This window comes from Vipera berus, assembly GCF_964194415.1.
Source record: "Vipera berus genome assembly, chromosome: 9".
Classification (NCBI taxonomy): Eukaryota; Metazoa; Chordata; class Lepidosauria; order Squamata; family Viperidae; genus Vipera; species Vipera berus.
In genome coordinates this window covers 24193171-24212781 of record NC_138212.1, presented here as the reverse complement: position 1 = coordinate 24212781, position 19611 = coordinate 24193171, and the positions used below count along the sequence as shown (strand labels likewise).

Sequence of the window (19611 nt, the reverse complement as noted above, 5' to 3'; positions counted from 1 at the left end):
TCCTTCGAAGATGGTGCATACGAGTTCCATTTGTATTTCTGCAAATGTAACATTCTGGCTAGGGGGCCGTCAAAACAGCAAAGCACAGAACAGGCAGACAAATCAACACACAGGACACCTAACACATATTTGGGAATTGGGAGATGTGCACTGTAATGTATTGGGTTTTGTCTTGCTAAGGGATATCACATGGGGTTAATTGCTGGAAGGTTGCTCAAGCAGGGAAGATGGCTAACGGCTCTCAGCTCCTCAGACAAACCATCTTCAGCGCCGCCATTGGCTGCCTCTAAGGTGGCAATAGTTTGCTTTAAACCTATTGGCCGCCACCTAGAGGCCAGGGTATAAATTGCTGCATTCGCAGCCCTGTTCCCCAGTTCATTTCCTGCAACCAAATAAACAATGATCTTTCCTGAACTCACTCGCCTCGTCTTGTCATTGAAGCAACGAACCCAGTATCTAACACTGGCGACGAAGGTGGGATCCTGCTCCTCCAGCTGAGCTGAAGAGTCACTAGGGGAGAGGCCGAACATGCCTGGCGGGAAAAGCAATTCCCCCCCCTACGGTCGGCCTAGCACAGTCACGCTAGCAACCACGTGCCCAGAAGACCAGTCCCTGGGCAACGGAGGAGCAGGACAAGAAGACAATGAGCCCCCAGCCGCGAAAACCAGCAGAATGGCAAAGGTCGGAAAGCTGGAAGAATTTGACATAGCTCACCTGGAAAGATGGTCTTTGTACCTATCCGGGGTCGAGAATTATCTACGGGCGAAACAAGTCGCCGAGGACGGCCTGAAGGCCACTACGCTCCTCTGTGTGTGTGGCCCAGCCAAGTTCGACATAGCAGAGAACTTGTTCACGCCAACGCTATTGGAGTCCGTAACATTCATGGACTTGAAGAAGAGGCTTGGAGACCACTTTCAGCCCAAGCTGTCAGTGATTGCTTGGCGCCATGCATTTGAACAGAGAGGTCAGCAACCAGGTGAAACAGCAACTAAATTCATTGCGGCCTTGAGGCAGGTCGCACGCCTGTGCCAGTTCTCCGACATCGAGGAGAGGCTACAAGACCGGCTTGTCTGCGGTCTCCGGAATTGAGAGTTACAGCAAAAACACTTCGCCAAAGAGACTCTGTCGTTCCCAGACGTACTGAAAGAAATCATGGTGGATGAAGCTGCCGGTGGGGCAGTACGAGCCATGCGGCCCACCAAAACAGCACAGCACGAGGAAGCCATCCACCACCAGGACGCTGAACACACAGAAGACCCCGAAGACGACACAGAAGTCAACAAGCTACAAAGACACAACGACCAACAGCATCTCAGCGACAAGCAACAAGGGGCAACTTACAAGGTTAGATCCCTTCCTTAGATGCCCAGGGTGTGGTAGCCACCACCAACGCATGGACTGTAGGTTCCGGACAGCCATGTGCCAGGCCTGCGGAAAGACTGGCCACATCGCGTCCATCTGCAGAGGTCGCCAGAGGGACCGGCCATCGAATCGCCAGTTGGACATCCCGACCAGGAGAAGTACCGGGGCCCCGGGACAGTATAGCATAGGGTTTTGCTCCGGCCGCAGAAGCATTTGCTGTACAGGAGCTCACCACCCTATTAAACCGAAGTTTAGACTTCAGGTGGAGCTGCAAGGGGTCCCCTGCAAGATGGAGCTGGACACGGGCTCTGCTGTATCTATTATTTCACTTGAGACATTTAATTTTGTCTGTAATCGTAATAAGAGATGGGCCAAGCTGAGGCCATCCGATATTATACTAACTGATTTCCAGAATGCCAGAGTCGCAGCCAAGGGTGAAGCTGTTAAATTTAAGGGGTTTTCTGGGCACCTGGATGTTGTTGTAGTAGGGGGTCAGTGAATGAGCCTGATCGGGCTCAATTGGTTTGATGCACTAGGCATCCAAGTAACCAGAATCAAACAGATGCAAGTCGCGAGTTTAGCAACAGTATGCGAGGAATTCGCAGATGTGTTTGATTCAGCTCTGGGGACATACACAGGCCCACCAATCACATTTAAACTAGATCCTACTGTAGAGCCTTGGTGGAGCAGTGGGCTAATGCCTCCTTAAGTAACACCAGCTGCCTGCAATTATTGCAGGTTCGCATCCCACCAGGCTCAAGGTTGACTCAGCCTTCCATCCTCCCGAGGTAGGTAAAATGAGGACCCAGATTGTTGGGGGCAATTAAGCTGACTTTGTAATAATGCCGCTTGGGCGTATGTGTGAAAGCCCTAATAAGCAGGCATATACATAGAATGAAGGCTACTGCTAAGCTTGTAAGCCGCCCTGAGTCTTCGGAGAAGGGCAGGATATAAATGGAATTAAAATAAAAAAAAATAAAATAGAGCCAGTCAGGATTAAACCTCATAGGGTGCCATTTGCTCTTAAACACAAGATAGATGCTGAGTTAGATAAACTTGTTGAACAGGGAGTACTTCAGCCAGTAGATGGGGGTGAATGGGAGACCCCAGTCGTAACGCCACTAAAAGCCAACGGGGAGGTCAGAATCTGTGCCGATTACAAATGCACAATTAATTGTGCACTCAAACAGCATGCATACCTGGTACCAGTAGTAAGCCACATCCTGGTGTCTTTGCAAGGCGGTACAATTTTTGCAAAATTAGACTTGGCTCAGGCCTACCAACAGGTTCCTGTTGATGAGGCCACAGCCGCGGCACAGACAATTGTAACCCACAGGGGGACGTTTAAAGTAAAATGCCTGCAATTTGGGGTCAGCATAGCCCCCGGCCTTTTTCAGGGCATTATGGAGCGGACGCTCAAGGGCATTCTGGGGGTTTGCCCCTATTTTGATGACGTGCGCATCACCGGTGAGTCCACTGAGGTGCTAGCAAGGAGGCTCAGAGCCGTCCTTCAAAGGCTGCGCGAAGCAGGCCTCAAGCTTAAAAAGAACAAGTGTAGTATTGGAGTCCCTTCAACTGAGTTCTTGGGTTTCTGTATAGATGCTGATGGCATCCACCCTGCTGAGTCTAAAGTAAAAGCCATTCAGATGGTACCCAGCCCCAAAATGAAAGGAGAGCTTCAGGCATTCCTAGGCCTCCTAAATTTTTACCATGTGTTCCTTCCTAACAAGGCCACAGTGGCAGAGCCGTTACACCGGATCTTGGACAAAATACTACGTGGAAGTGGACTAGTGTTCACGAAAGAAGTTTTCAGGAATTGAAGGCTCTTCTGTCAGTCAGTTCCACGATCGCTCACTTTAAGGAATCGATGACGGTATGCCTTGCGTGTGACATGTCTCCATACGGGGTGGGGGCTGTCCTAAGTCACTTAGAGAGCAATGGAACTCAAGTTCCAATTGCTTTTTACTCGAGGACACTGTCCTCCGCCGAGCGTAATTACGCTCAAATCGACAAGGAGGCACTGGCTATAGTAGCTGGAATAAAAAAATTCCATGACTTATACAGCACTTATACAGGACTTCACGGTCTTCACAGACCATAAACTGCTATTGGGGATATTCACTACAGACAGACACCCCACATCTTATCCCCTAGGATGCTAAGATGGTCTATTTTTTTTATCGGCTTACAGCTTTAAGCCAATTCACAAACCCGGATATGGGCCATGCAGATGGCCTGAGCAGGCTTCCACTGCCTCAAATCGAACCAGATCCAGCCCCAGCGGCCTGCGTTTTGTCCATTCAGGACTTGCCAGAGTTTCCCCTCCACACGGGGGACTTAGCTGCAGAAACGGCAGCAGATAAGAATCTAAGCAGAGTGCTCTCTTAAGTACACATGGGGTGGCTAGATAAAAGCCCAGGTCCTGATTTTCAGAGCTATTTCACAAGGAAACATGAGCTCTCAGCTCACAAGGGTTGTATTCTTTGGGGGAACAGAATCATTGTTCCCACCTCATTAAGGGACAGGGTATTGCAATCGCTTCATGAAGGTCATCCGGGTATTGTTTGCATGAAAGCTGTGGCATGAAGCTATTTATGGTGGCCAGGATTAGATAAAGCCATTAAGGCTCAAGTGCATGGGTGTTACACATGCCAGCAATCCAGGCCTGAAATGCTGCACACTCTCGTCCACAGGTGGAGGAGACACACATCCCCCTGGTCGAGGATTCATATAGACTTTGCTGGGCCCTTTCAAGGACAGCTCTTTCTTATAGTGGTTGACAGCCACTCTACGTGGCTAGAAGTTATACCAATCACAAATATGACTACTGCTAGGACCATCCAGGTGCTTAGGAAACTCTCTGCAATGCACGGGCTACCGGACATAGTAGTATCCGATAATGGGACCCAATTTACTGCAGCACAATTTCAGGCTTTCCTGAGGGCAAACCTCATTAGGCATGCGACATCGGCTCCATTTCACCCATCTACTAATGGTCAAGGTGAACGAATGGTGCGCACCATGAAGGAATCATTGAAGCATAGTGACTGGGGACTGGCATCACAGACTGGCCGACTTTTTGCTCTGCCAACATTCCACGCCATGCACGGCAACAGGTAAAAGCCCAGCAGAGCTGTGCTGGGGGAGGTGACTAATCATGAAACTCGACAGGTTGCACCCAGACCGGGTGGCAGCTGAGGCCTCTCGCCCAAAACCCCTGAGGAGGCTGCAAGTGGGCGACGGGGTGTGGGCCAGGAACTATGGGCATGGGAACTTGTGGGTGCCAGGGAAAATCACCAAAATATCGGGCCCTCTCTCATACGAAGTGGGCCTAGAAGGTGGGCGAGTCATCCATCGCCATATCGATCAGCTTAGGAAACATTTTCCAGAACGGCCACAAAGCGAGGACTTCGTCCCAGGTCCCATCCACAGACTGCAAACCGGCAGCCAGACCAATCAGTCCATACGCTCTGATGTCCCAAGCAGTCAGAACAACGGGGAGGTGGTCATAGGGGGGCAAAGCCCAGGAGTACAACATGGGGCCCCTGACAGAGAAAGCCAACCAGAACACTATAGCCGATGTGCTAATGTGGCAGAACAATTGGACTCTGGGGTGGGCTGACCAGAAATGTCCAGCCAGAAAAGTCCGAGTCAGCCAGACTCCTTTGAACGTATGGACCCTGGTCTACCCAGCCCGGTGGGCAAGCTGGCAGGCCAGGGAGTGCCTGGCTCTCCCAGGCGATCCACAAGGGTTCACAAGCCTCCTGCATATTTACAAGATTTTGTTCCAAAATAACTAAGCTATAATGTTGAATGTGTCATTGATTGCTGCTAGCCAGGAGAGCCTCTGTATTAGCAAGTACCAGGAAATGTGTACGCTTGCATACTACTTTTGTATTTCTGTAAACTTGCAATTGTTGTAATCATTCCCTTTGTTGTTATAATGTGTGTACATTCTAGGGGGGAGGGGTGTAATGTATTGGGTTTTGTCTTGCTAAGGGATATCACGTGGGGTTAATTGCTGGAAGGTTGCTCAAGCAGGGTAGCTGGCCCAGCTCAGACAAACCGTTTCCAGCGCCACCATTGGCTGCCTCTAAGGCGGCAATAGGTTGCTTTAAACCTATTGGCCGCCGCCTAGAGGCCAGGGTATAAATTGCTGCATTCGCAGCCCTTTCCCCAGTTCAGTTCCTGCAACCAAATAAACAATGATCTTTACTGAACTCACTCGCCTCGTCTTGTCATTGAAGCAACGAACCCAGTATCTAAGATGCACATCAGCCTGTCTCCAGCCTGCGCTCACGCATCTAGTCCTGCAACACCTATGTGTAATCGCTGGCAACTCTAAATTGGCCTTTATGCAACAAGCAAAGGTCAAACCAGCTGAGCTGCGAAAGCATTTCCTGTCCATGGCCACCAGAGGGTGTTGACAATGAGGCAATTAGATCTTCTATCTGTAGAGCTAAGCCTTGTAGAAGATTTAGGTCATAACATATAGCTCATTGTTTCTTCTGCAGACCAGCGCTGTCCCCTCCCAAATGGACAAAAAGCAGTGACTTCATTTGAACCGGAACATTGCTGTTGAGGCTTCAGCAGGTTTGCTCTATGAATGTCTTTGAAAAATCAAATCTACAAGTATAGACTAGGTGGTACTTGACACAATAGTAGTAACTGCAAGATGGGTCTTGGAGTCCTAACAGACAGCCATTTAAATACAAACCACAATGTGCTGCAGCTGCAAAAAAAGCCAAAGCAATCCTAGGCTGCACTATCAGAAGGATAGAATCAAGATCACGTGGAGATTAGTACCATTTTATTATGCCTTGTGGTAAGACAACACTTGCAATACTGCTTCTGGTTCTGGTCAACACGATGTAAAAAAAGATGTCGAGACTCTGGAAAGCTCAGAGAAGAGCAACAAAGATGATCAGGAGACTGGAGGCTAAAACATATAAGGAACGGTTGCTGGAATTGGGTATGTCTGATCTAATGAAGAGATGGATGAGGGGTGACACGATAGCAGTGTTCCAATATCTCAGGGGCTGCCCCAAAGAAGAGGGAGTCCAGCTATTCTCCAAAGCCGGCAGGAGAAGAAGCAACGGATGGAAACTAACCAAAGAGAGAAGCAACCTGGAACTAAGGAGAAGTTTCCTGAGACAATTAACCAGTGGAACAACTTACCTCACTGGAGGCTTTTAAGGACAGCCACGGATCTGCATGGCCTGGGGTCTCCTGCCCGAGCAGGGGCTGGACTGGAAGACCCCCGAGGTGCAAGTCTCATCACGGGAGGGGGGCAGCTGGGACCGGGCTGCGGGAGTGGTTCCAATGTTCCGGGGGGGCGGAGGGAGCTCCTTTGCGTGGCCTTGCGAGTCTTCCGGCTCGCCCTTCACTGCTGGGGGCGAAAACTGCCCGCAGGAGCATTTATGGGACATTGCGCAAGTCCCGGCCGTGGGAAAACGGACGATGCCATTTAGCCCCCGGAAGTTGCCTGTCAGAACGGAGGATGGACTCCTCCGTCCTTTCGCCCCTCTATGGCGCATACCTAGTTCAGGGCCCCGCCCCCTCCCGGCGCGAGTTTGCGCGACGGCCGCCGCGGTGACGTAAAAGGCGCGCAAGGACGGCGGCGGGGGGAGAGGGAGCGCCGGCGCCGCTGCCCGAGGAAAGGTAGGCGGCGGCCCCGGAGCCTTGCGCGGCCGGTGGGGGCTGCTTCGCCCGGCGCCTTGCGTGGCCGCCCCAGCGGCGGAGGAAAGGCCGGGCGCCCACGAGGAAGCCCGGAGCGCGGCGGGCCCGGGGGGCGCGCGGGGGGCGGCGGGCGAGGCGAGGCAGGACGGGAGGAAGCGGCAGAGCGAGCGAGAGAAAGAGAGCAGCAGCCCTGCTGGGTCCCGGAGAATCCGGAGCAGCCCCTGAGCCCCCCTCCGCCCTGAGAAGGTCGCCCTCGGTCGGGTGCGGAAGGCGGCTTTGCGCGCAACAGGATTGTCCGGAGACGAGGCGAGCGGCGTCCCGGGTTCTTGGGAAGGACGGAAGGCCCGGCTGGCTGCGCCGTTCTGTGTGCGCGTGTCAGGAAAGTGCAGCGGTGGGATTCAAATAGCCGAACCACCGGTTCTCTGCGGGGGTGCCGCTTCCGGGAGTCCCTTCTGGGCCTGGGCAACAAAAGATTAGTTACTGGTCCTGCCGAACTGGTTCGAACTGGCTGAATCCCACCACTGGGAAAGTGGATGTGATAGGTCCCCCCCCCCAAAGCTTTTGCTGTAAAAATGGACCTTCTGGAAAAAACAAGGTCTCTGCCCATTACTGAAGCAGACTAAACTTGCTTGAATAGATACAACTTTTTCAAGGATTAATCCTCTCCTCTTACTTATTCAGCTTTTATGCCAAATATACATTAATCAATGAACTGTGGTGTTCACTTTATGGCAGCTATTGCATTTGAGTGGTTTGGCAGAGGATGAGCATGTTTTTAAAATAGGAGGAAAGCAAATCATTTGCGCTATGCTGATAGCATCAGAACCCATTCTTATTTCACTTCTCTCTCTCCCCTCTGACCCAAAATCAAATCTCACCTTTCTCTGGGTTCTGCCATACTCCCAGGGGGGAGGGGGGATGTGGGGTTATTGCCTTTGCTTCCTCTGTCCGCTACAATGTAACCTTTTGCTTCCTTTATTGCCTCTGTGTCCTCTACCCACCTGCTGCAATGTAACAATTTGCTGCCTGCCTTATCTCTCTCTGAACTCTATCTCCCTAAACTGTCAGCTAGAACAAGGGAGGAAATGAGGAACTAACCTCAGTGCCTGGTTTTTGTCTATGCTCTCAGAGGAAGGTGTGAAGAAGCCACTGACCATCACTGTGTGAACTGGAGCGGGCTGATGTTATCTCCCCTTTTCCCCACAATGGACTTAATACCTGGGAATTGGCCGTCCCATACCAGGCGGGCAGACTATGGGTTGAGGTCTTGTTTGGAGATGCTTTAATCCAGGGCTTTTCAACCAGTGGTACGTGTACCACCTGTGGTACATTGGCACCTGGCAGGTGGTACGCAAACATCCTAGAAAAGTGGTAGCGGGGGAGGGGAATGAGCTGAACCGGTGGCAGCACCGCACAAGCCTGAGCAAAAGATGGCTGGAGCTGGAGGGCTGTCAAGGCTCAGCGGAAGCACCAGGATCAGCGCCAGGATCCAGCTGGAAGCGCCAAATGTTGCAGCACCTCCAGGGTCTTGTGATTTACATTCAGATGCTTGGCAACTGATTCATATTTATGACAGTCACAGTGTCCCAGGGTCATGTGAAGTGACCAAAACCTGCTGCAACCACCCAGCAGAGGGGGGGGGAAATAAAAACCAAACACCCACACACACACACTCGCTGCCAATCCTCAACAGAAATGCTCACAACAATGAAAACCTCGGACAGGAGGAAGAGCGCTGCTGGGCAGGCAGACAGGTGTCTTGCTTGGCTGTGGCTTGGGGAACACTTTTTTCAGTGCCATTGTAACTTCGAACAGTCACTAAGCGAACTGTTGTAAGTCGAGGACTACCTATACTTCATCACTTTTTTCCTTTCTTTTTTTTTGATCATCACGTTTTTGACACCTTGGTAGGCGACTGGTGGTACTCGGATGTTGCCATATCCTAAAAGTGGTACAATGGGTGAAAAGGTTGAAAAGCCCTGCTTTAATCTATCGCTCTGCGTGGGAAATCTCAGATCCTGTCTATTATGCCTGCTATCAACTACTCTTAATAAAAGTTCCTGTTGGAAGAAATTGTTTCCAAGAGTTCCGCTTTCTTAAGATGTGGGATTGAAGTGGGTCCTGACAGATAGCATTACCCTGATAGTTGAAAATGCAAAGGTTCAGCAAGTTCTAGTAATAAAAGTTTAAGGAACAAAAATGGGTCTAAAGTTAAATGTAAAGAAAACATCAGTAGAACAACCTGCTTTAGAATTGGCAGTGAATATAGGGAAGTGGAAAGCTTCTGCCTCTTAGGATCAACAATTACAGTCAAGAAATACACCATAGTCTAGATTGGCGTAATAGTGAAAGCCTTGGAAAAGAGATTCAGATGCTGTATCTAGCCCTACAAAGATCAGAATTGTGCACACAGAGGTTTTCCTTGTAATCTTCTGTGAAGGCAGAAGTTGGAATTTGAAGCAGGATAGAAACAGTATTGATAACTTTGGTGTTGGAGAAGACACCTGAGAATGCCATGAACAGTGAAGAACACAAACCAATGGACCATTGAACGAATGAACTCTCACTCAGGGCTCAAGTGACCCTATTTCAGATACATGGAAACTCAGTTCTCTGGAAAAGCTCCTATGTTAGGAAAGGTAGAAGGAAAAAGAAGAAGAGAACAATCAGCAGCAAGCTGGAGGGACTCGGTTTCAGTGGAGACAGGTGTACCATTGGAAGATCTGAAGGACTTGCTTAGGGACAGATCCTCCTGGAGAAAATCGGTCTATCTGATTGCTAAGAGCTGATGGTACATAATCAGTGTACTGTAGATACATTATTAGTGCAGTATAGATAAATACTTGTACTTTTTTCAACTGGTTAAACATTTCCCATGATTTTATCTGGATACAAGCTTTCATGAGCAGGGTTTTCAATGTTTGGAGTAGAGTAAATAAAATTGTGAGAAAGTAGATTTTTGGAGGACTTCCAGTTTTGCCCAGTCGTGGAATCATGGACCTCCGCACCCCACAGCTAGTTTCACCCTGCCAGGGGACCCTAAATGGGTCTAAGTCGCCCCGGAGAGGCGGCGAAGAAAAGAAGGGTGCCCTGACGATTCTGGAACGATGGTGGTCGTTTTGCTCGATTTGGGGGAAGCCTTCTAACCTGACAGGAGAAAGGCTGGTCACACTTTGTTAACCAACCCAAGCTACTTGCAGGCAAAGTCCAAAGGCACTAACCAGCACAACAGTGAACAGCGTGCTTGAAACTGGGTGAGGAATTCGATCTTCTGTCTCCTATTTTATATCTGATTTCCTGGAAAAGTTCCCCAAGAAGCAAAAAGCCTCCCAAAGTGAGAAGGGAGGGGATTATACCTCACCCTTCTATAGATGGAAGCGGTGTATTAAACTCTTATGGGGAATAAAAATATAAAATACTATGTTGAAAAATGATCAGTGACATCTAGTGGAGAATTAGAGAAAACTATAGCAGCACTGACCCAGAATTTGGCAAGACACCTAGAAATAGCAAAAAAAAACAACAGCTGGGAACAAAGCATTGAGCTATCTACTACTGAGTGAAACTACATATGTTTAGAAACTGCTGACCTTCTGGGATTATAGACATACTGAGCTGCATTGAGGCTGAGCCAATCTCAATGTATACATGGTTGTACTTTGACAATAAAGGTTCATTCATTCATTCATTCATTCATTCTTAAACCTAAGAACTGTTTGCAGAGAAACAAAAATATTGGCCTTTGGCTAATCTTCTAAAGGAGAAATTACTGGAAAACTTTTAGATGGTGACTGGTTGATAATTACAAGACTCCTGAAAAGAAGAACCGTCACAAAATATTGTTTTCAGCGGTGCCTTGACAATTGGAAACAGATTAAACCATTATATAAAGATAAGAACTACATAAGATTTGGCTGTTTGGATTTTAAGATGGGCTGGCTTGATAAAGCTAATTAAAAAGATTTGACACCGATGAAAAACTACTTAGAGGGGAGAGATAAAGCAGATATTATATACCTATCTAAAAGTGATAGAAAACCATATCCAGCACCTCCTGAAGACCCCAGTTTGGATCTTCAAAGATCTGCAGGAACTCAAGACAAAACAAATACATTCCAGGAGAAAATATACACAGATTCAAACAATTGTTTCAAACCATGATGAGATTAGAAATAAGTTTGACAATATAAACAAATATATCTCTAACTTAAACCTACAACTAAATAACAGTCAAAAAATGACAAAGAATGAACAAACAAATGAGACAACAGAACATAAATGAAAGTGACTTAAATACAAAAACTACAAATGAAGAAAACTACAATTTAATACAAAAAAATCTGCAAAAACTCACTATAATAAAGAAGACAAAAAAGATGCTTTATTCTCCAGGACTTCAAAACAAATTTGAGGATAAAAAAAGAACTAATAAAATGGATTAAAGAATTGTCAAAAGAATGATACTTGTCCCCAACAACACTTACAAAAATACAATCTGGCAAGCCAAACTTACTGATTTGGAAAATGACCTGGCAAAAGAAAATCAAAGTTGGAGTCGAGATGTGATTCAGCTTATCAGATGGAATATTATATGACTAAACACTTGTTTGAATACAATTTTTGTGTGTGTTTGTGTGTGTATGTATGTGGATAAAAAGAGGTCCTAGGGCCGTGGTGGTGAACCTATGGCACGCGTGCCACAGGTGGCATGCAGACCCCTCTCTGTAGGCACGCGCGCCGTCATCCCAGTCCTAGGCCTTCAGCTGGGTTTTATTAAACCTTTTCGCTTTAGCCCTATGCTGCCGTGTGCAAAAAAAAGGTTCAATCAATCGATCAATTTCAACTTCTTGCAGGAAAAAAGAGATCTCGCAAAGTTGGAATTGACTGAACTTTTTAGTCCCATCCAGTCTGCCGTTACCACTGCAGCCCACGCACCCAATCGGTGACGCCCACCCAATTGTCCACACCCACCAAATGGGCCACAGCCATCAAATGGGCCAAGCCCACCCGGCACCCGACGATACATAAGTGGGTTTTCGGTTGCAGTTTGGGCACTCGGTCTCTAAAAGGTTCACCATCACTGTCCTAGGGAAAGATTATTAGATGGTGTATTATAGGATTAAATATTGCTGGAATATGGCCCAAAAAATAAAGCTTGTAAAGAGGCCCTGTAGAAAGAGGAATACGATATATAAGTAGTATAATACTTTTAGAATATATGAAATGTTGAAACATTGAGAGGGTCTATTTAAATGAAAAGTTTGGATATTTAAAGGTATTGAATTTTGAGAAAACTGACTGATGAGAGTGGTCTGAATACTGAGGGGAAACTAAGCTTCAATAAGAATCTTGAAAACAGGACATATAATGACTTAATAAGATGACTTTTATAAATGCAATGGAAATAAGCTGATTAAAAATATTATATGTTTATATTATATGCATAAATACTAAATGTTTATATTCAATTTGGTATATACTGAAAATATTAAGAATTATATTTGTTTAATGTAGACGTGGTGGCTCAGTGGGTTAGGATGCTGAGCTTGTCAATCAGAAGGTCGGCAGTTTGGCGGGTCGAATCCCGAGTGCCGCGTAGCAGAGGGAGCGCCTGTTACTCGTCCCAGCTTCTGCCAACCTAGCAGTTCGAAAGCACGTAAAAATGCAAGTAGAAAAATAGGGACCACTACGGTGGGAAGGTAACAGCGTTCGTTCCGTGCGCCTTTGGCGTCTAGTCACGCCGGCCACATGACCACGGAGACGTCCTTGGACAAGCGCTGGCTCTTCGGCTTTGAAATGGAGATGAGCACCGGCCCCTAGAGTCGGAAACGACTAGCATGCATGTGCGGGGGAACCTTTACCTTTACCTTAATGTAGACAAAAGGAGAATATTACAGGAAGAAGAGAGGATCTAGAAATATATTACCAACATATTGATTAATTGTAGAAATTAATTATCATTGATTGTTTTAAATATATGAACCCAGACAACACACTGTTCATGAAGCACTGAAGATTGTTATTGTAGAAAATTAATAAAATATATTTTTTTAAAAAGAGAAAGTAGATTTGTATTCCTCCAGTGCCTAAGATGATTTATCCCTGCATATGAAAACCTCCCGACTTCCGGTGGCGACGCGACGTCGAAAGACAGCCGTTTTCGGGCTGCCCGCTCCGCAGCTGTGTTTTTCCATCGTAAACAGCGCCGATCAGCTGTTTAGATGGATTTGAAGCCCCCTCCTCGGGAGAAGAGGAGGGGGTGAGGCCCCAGGTAGGGGTTGAGCTCTCCGGGGCCGCCTGAGCTGAGAGCTTGGGCGGCTGAAGGATGAGCCCCCCCGAAGCCTGGGTTGCTCCGAGCTGCGCAGCGCCTCTGCTCTGGGATTTTTGGAGCAGAGCCAGGCGTTAGCAACCACCCCTGCCAAAAGGAAATACTTTTGATTATCAAGATGCAGGCAGAGCGGTACAGGAGGTCAAGGTGAAGTGGACTCTTTATTTTTACTCTCTAGCTCAATGGATTTTATAGCTTTAAAGTGAAAGTGCGTAATAAGTGAAAGTGGGGGAAGATGGCGACTAAAACTTCTAAAGCTCTTCGGAATGCGGGGTCTTCCCTGGTGCAAGAGACCTCATTGCAAGCTTTGCTTCCTCCTGCATCTCCCCCGGTATTGACGCTTAAGGATTTACAAGACGCTCTTGGAAAGCATGCACAATTGATGTCTGATATGATGGATGAAAAGTTGAAAAAGCTGGAGGAGAAATTGGAGGAGAAAATGGAGAAATTGGAGAAGAAGATGGAAGAGAAGCTGAGAGCAATGAGGGTGGACATCTTGTCTAAGGTTGAATCCGTAGCTGAATGTGTGCTACAGCTGGATATAAAAGTGGAGGATCTCAGTCAAATGAACTCTATATTAGAAGCAAAGGTATTAGAAAATGAAAATATAAGGGATAAAATGGACGAAGAATTGAGCCTTGTTCAGTATAATCAGATGCAGTATGCTATTAGAATTAGGGGTTTAAAGGAGAATGGTAAAGAAGATTTAAAGCAGCTGATTTCTGAGGTTCTGGAAGGGGTACTGGGCCAGTCAGCATCTGAAATTGAGGGAAATATGGACAAAGTTTTTCGTGTAAATTCATGGATTGCAAGACAGAGGAAGTTACCCAGAGATGTGGTGGTCTATTTTACAAAGAGAGTAATTAGAGATGAAGTCATTCAAGCTGCTTATGATACTAATTTGGTAGTGGCTGAGCAAGAAGTTTTGGTTTTAAAAGAGATCCCTCTGAAGATCCTAAGGAGAAGGAAAGATTTTGCATTTCTAGTACAGGAACTTAAGAAATGTGATATTAAGTTTAGATGGGAGATTCCAGTTGGGTTGGTGGCGACGCACGAAGGTAAAAGACATCGTTTGGTTACTGTGGCTCAGGCACGTGATTTTTATAGTAATGTGTTAAAAGCAACCCCCCTATCATTTTTGGAAGCTGCAAAAGGATACGGTGTGGGAAAGCTTCAAGATGTTGCAGATAGACAGACAGAGGACAATGGTGTTGGAGGGGATCAAGCCACAGTCTCATCGGTTGCTGCAGGAGGCCAGAAGATGACGCGTGCCGCCCTAAGAAGAGTGAGACGAGAGCAAGAGCAAGACCAGCAGAAAGTTATGGAATCTTCAAAGTGTGCTTACAGTGAAGATGTGGCAGGAGAGCGGTCTAAAGACGTTTTGGGGGTCATGACAGAGGTGCTCCAAAAGTTTTGGGGCGTTAAGATTGCTGATTAAATTTTTAGATTAGAATGTCAATGGAGTAAAATTATTATAGAGGAGAAAGAAAGTTTTTTTTCTTTTTTAATATTTTACACAATTTAAGATTGATGTTATTTGCTTGCTAGAAAAGTATATTAGGGTTATGGATTTAAAGTATGTGTTGAACTAAGAATGGGTATGTAAGCTCCTAATTAACAACAAGTTGTCTTAGAGATTGCCTAAATTTTTTTTATATACTCTTTTTATTTGAACTTTTATTTGAACTTAAGGATGATTTGGAACTGCGAGACATTTGGCGTGATACATGCAAGAACTATTTTTGATTATAGTTTAGTTTGGTCGGAGATTATTAAGATTAATAGAGATAAGCGCTTTTGGTGCGTAACTGAGAATTTGTTTGGAAATTAGAGAAAGGTGGTAGAATGCAAATAGCAGGTGAAAGTTTTTTTTCTTTTTCTTTTCTTTTTTTTTTGAAATTAATATGAATAAGGACTGGGATTAAGAAAATTTATTTTGAGTAAAGATCTTTTTCTGTTTTCCTCTTTTTTTTCTACTTTATTTGTAATATTAATATTGTTTGTACTCATTTTATATGAGCTAGAGAGAGATAGAATTTATAGTTTATTGTTGATAACATAGGGGTGTTTATGTTTGTTTTTTGATTTTATGCCCTGTATTTAGCTCTGGGAAGTCGGGGGGGGGGGAGGAGGGAGTGGGGGAGAGGGATAGGGGTGGGGGAGGGGGGGATTAAAGTCAAAATGTATTGTAAAACTTTTTAAATAAATGAAAACCTCCCCTTCCACACCTGAAGCTCCTCCCAACTCCATCCCATCTCGGCTCCTGACTAGGGACTGAATCCCCTCTCGCCCCTTATGTGTCCCTTCTGCCTTTCAGCCATGCCACTTCTTGATCTCCAAAACCAGCTGGGCATTAACCTAGACAGATGGATGCTCCGCCTGAGTAGCAAGCAGCCCTTTCAGCAGCCCAGCGTGTGCCACACGTTCGAGAAGGAGTGGCTGGAGTGCTCGGAAGGCATCGGGATGACCCGGGCCAAGGAGGAGTGCCGGCTGGAGGCCGAAGATCTGGAGGAGTGCATGACCAAGCGCAAGATGGTGAGAGGGGCATAGCTGGGACACTCGACGCCTCTTGGGAGCCCTTGAGTCCTCCTCGGGTGTTTCGGCGGCAGGCTGGGCGGGCAGCGGGAAACAAGGATTGGGTGGTTCCTTCCCCAGACAGGCGTGTTACTGCGGTCTGCTTCTCACTTCGGTACCGTCCTGACCAGCTCACCCGCTGCACTAAAGCCAAGGGGGGGATTGGTTGCAGGGCGTAGCAGCTACAGTCACAAACATTTTTAAAAAATATTTTGGCAACTTACGTGAGACCCAAACAAATTGCAATTTATGTAAGAAACGGTCCCCTAAAAAGTTTGGCTCAGGACCCTGAACCACCAGTGGGAGATGGTGAGCAAGAGGCTAGAAAGGGGAAAGCCAAGGGCTGCATCTGCCCCACTCCCTGTTTTGTCACAACTGGAATGTGAGTTGTTATTTTTTCCCCTTTGACTAGACATGTTAGAATTCGACTTTTCCTGAAGGAATCACTGGCCATATCCCTTGCCAAGGCCATAATTATTATTATTACCAATAATAGCAAAAATCATGTCTTTTTGTGTGGGAGAGGCGATATTAAATTGCAGTGACAGCTGAGTTCTTTTGTGGAAAGTGAAATTTATATGAACTGTGATAGGAATAAGTGAAAAAACAAATGCAAATGGGCTGGTTGCATCATACGGAGGCCGTGCTTACCCGAGCTCCAGTGATGAAAAAAAAGTCACGATACATTGCAACATGTCACGTGACATGGTGAGTTTGACACCCGTGTTATAGGTAGTACCTTGCTCACTAATAGTAACTGTGAGAGGGATCTTGGAGTCCTAGTGGACAATCACTTAAATATGAGCCAGCCAACATATAAGGAACGGTTGCCGGAATTGGGGAAGTCTAGTTTAATGAAGAGAAGGATGAGGGGGGACATGACAGCAGTGTTCCAATAGCTCAGGGGCTCCCCAAAGAAGAGGGGGTCAAATTATTCTCCAAAGCACCTGAAGGCAGGACAAGAAGCAACGGATGTAAACTAATCAAGGTGAGAAGCAACCTGGAACTAAAGAAAAATTTCTGACAGTTAGAACAATTAACCAGTGGAACAACCTGCTGTGAATGCTCCAACACTGGAAGTTTTTAAGAAGAGACTGGACAGCCATTTGTCTGAAATGGTATAGGCCAGGGTTTCATGCCTGAGCAGGGGGTGGACTAGATGATCTCCAAGCTCCTTTACAATATTATTATTATTATTATTATTATTTATTACTATTATTATTATTATTATTATTATTATTATTATTATTATTATTTATTACTATTATTATTACTATTATTGTTACCACTTCCATCTTGGGTGGGACAGGAGAGGCCTGTAATTTCATTCTGACCCCGTCTTTTCTGCTCCTTCCCTTTTGCAGATGAAACGTATCCGAGCCATCATGAAGCAAAGGGACTTAATGATTAAGGAGGGGAAATACACGCCCCCCCAACCACCAGAATGACTGAAAATTGCGCTGTGATTCTGAAGGAGAAAACTTTCTTTGCTCCCTAGGAGCCGAAGAGATCTGTTCTTAATACTTAAAGAATGGTTTTGTTGGAACCTTGTCATTTCTCTCTCTTGGTTTCTAGTCCAACCTGTGAATAAAATTCTTCTTTGGGACCTGAAATGTAATTGGTTGAGTGGCTCTGCCTGTGTGATGTCAAAAGTATAAATCGCCTCTTGCAAGAAAAATTGGGAATACGAGGGTGCCAGTCAAACACTGCAGGCTTGGGAGTTTCTCTTGCATAATAATTAGATGTTTTCCCTGTGTTGGCTAGTGCCACTTGGACTCTTTCCCTAATGCTTTCCTGTTGCAGTCTCTCTTATATCTTCCTCTTCCTCCCCCCGTCCCCAGCTTAGGTTGGGCTAATTCATATTTTGTTGGCCAAATATCACCCCAGCATTGTTCCTTCATCATTTGCAGGCCTCCCTTTCCACTTTCTCCTTTCCACTCTTGGCAGAACCAGCCCTTTCCATCCTCTCCTGGGACCGCTGAGCTTCCAGAGACCAGGGCCTGCAATGGGACAGGCACATCACCCTTGAGCTGCATGCAGCCTCCCCAGCCACTCTCTTCCCCCACAAGGGCTCAGTTTCTAGCATTTTCCATCTTGCTGATTTCCAATGTGAGGCCTGTAACTTCTAAAACTCCATTTATGGATTCCAGTTGGCCCTGACCAGCAAAACAGCCATGCACGCAGATTGGGGCAATTTAAAAGGAGAAATTTTAACATTTTAAAAAAAGTATTTCAAAGTGGACATGATGCTACTTCTTGCAATTCATTGTGATGAAGAAGGGTTTTAGAAGTATGAAAGTGGGATGGGCTTGGGGTCTCTTTACTTAGTGGGTGGATTTCAGCCCCTTGTTTGTCCTTGGCACTTTCCTTGATCCAGAAAATGATGCCCATTCTGGCGTTGTAATTGCTTGTTAATGCAGTAGCTGCTTGTAGGAATAGGGTGGCCAAAGCAGATTCTGGGAGGACTGTTCCTCCCGCAGAACCTGCGACACAGTGCAAATGCCCACAGCATCTGGGTCCTTGGTCAGAGAGGCAGCACAGCCCATCACTGGCTCGGTTAAGAAGTTCTGGACGATCATCTTGCTGAGAAGAGGCTGGCTGGGCTATTTGGACAGAAAAAATGGAGGCATACCTTTGCGTCAGGACAGAAAGTGTGGGCTGGATCTATTGAGGGCAAGACAGGGTAGCTTTGGGGCTCTGATGCTGCAGACTAAGCTGGAAGGTCACTGCTGGGCCCAATAAAGCGAGGGCAGAAGGAAATTGCATAGGAAAGAAGTGGAAGTCAATCTGTTTTCTTTGCATCCTTTAATGCTGGGCACCACAGAGGCAGAACGTAACGGCTAGGATGCCTGCATGCTCTTGTGCTGTGGTTCGCTGAGCTGCTCCCCACAAGTCTGGATGTGTCCATGCAGAGGGAAGAGGGGACCTTGCCTGCCTGTCTCCTGGCCCCTGAGGATGAACAGCAAAGTGGCAACAAAGGTAAGTGTTCGTGTGGCTAGTTGCAAGTATATTGAGCAGTACTGGGGGTGGGGGAGAAGAAGAGAAGAGGGATGAGGTTTCTGTCAAGGTTCCGCAGCCTCTGACCTGGCCGGGGCTGGGGCTTCCCCTGGGAGAACAGGCGTGCTCACCGTAGGACAGGCAGGGTCCCTCCTGCAGAGGCTTCCAAAAAAAAGGCTGGGGATCCAGCCAATTGTGCAACCCGACTTGGGCTCTTAGGCACCAAGCCTGGTTCTGCAGCCTCTTCTGTAATTCAAGGGGAAGGGCGGGAAACAGACAAAGAAGGCGGTGATTTTTCTCATTAAGAATATTGTGTGCGTTGTGATTTAAAAAAAACAACCCTTGCATATCCCATTTCCAAGATCCTGTTGGGATATGAAACATCATAGAATAAATGGCATTCAAAACAAAGTGTCCGCATATTTTCATGCTTGAGATATGCTAATTATGTCCCAGGGCTCTTCTGGAGCCTGCAGTGGGACTGCGTCTGCCCAGCTGATTTTCAAAGTGTGTTCTGTTCTACTGGCACCTGGGCCTGAGCAGGAGGATTCGCCCTCTGAACCTGGCCAGAATATCCTACGCCTCTGGCAAGTGACAAGCAGGCCTCGTGTCCAGCTGCCCAAGGGAAGCGCTCTCTTCCCACGGCCGCCTCCGTGATGCGGGGCCAGGGG

The 19611-nt window shown here is 46.8% G+C and overlaps 2 protein-coding genes across 2 annotated transcripts in view; one reads left to right on the top strand and one right to left on the bottom strand.

Annotated features, from left to right (window-relative positions):
• Positions 1-6720, bottom strand: part of AK2 (adenylate kinase 2) — a 45191-nt gene extending 38471 nt beyond the window's left edge. Inside the window, exon 1 of the mRNA XM_081334751.1 lies at positions 6541-6720. The gene's annotated coding sequence lies outside the window, so the exon portion shown is untranslated. The remainder of the gene's footprint in view (positions 1-6540) is intronic.
• Positions 6721-6822: 102 nt separating this feature from the next.
• Positions 6823-17556, top strand: NDUFS5 (NADH:ubiquinone oxidoreductase subunit S5; the record flags this gene model as incomplete). Its single annotated transcript, XM_081334868.1, is given in 5 exon segments — positions 6823-6849; positions 6906-7023; positions 15687-15904; positions 17308-17370; positions 17372-17556. Coding segments are annotated over 5 exon segments (450 nt in total). The 3' UTR covers positions 17396-17556.
• Positions 17557-19611: the final 2055 nt, after the last annotated feature.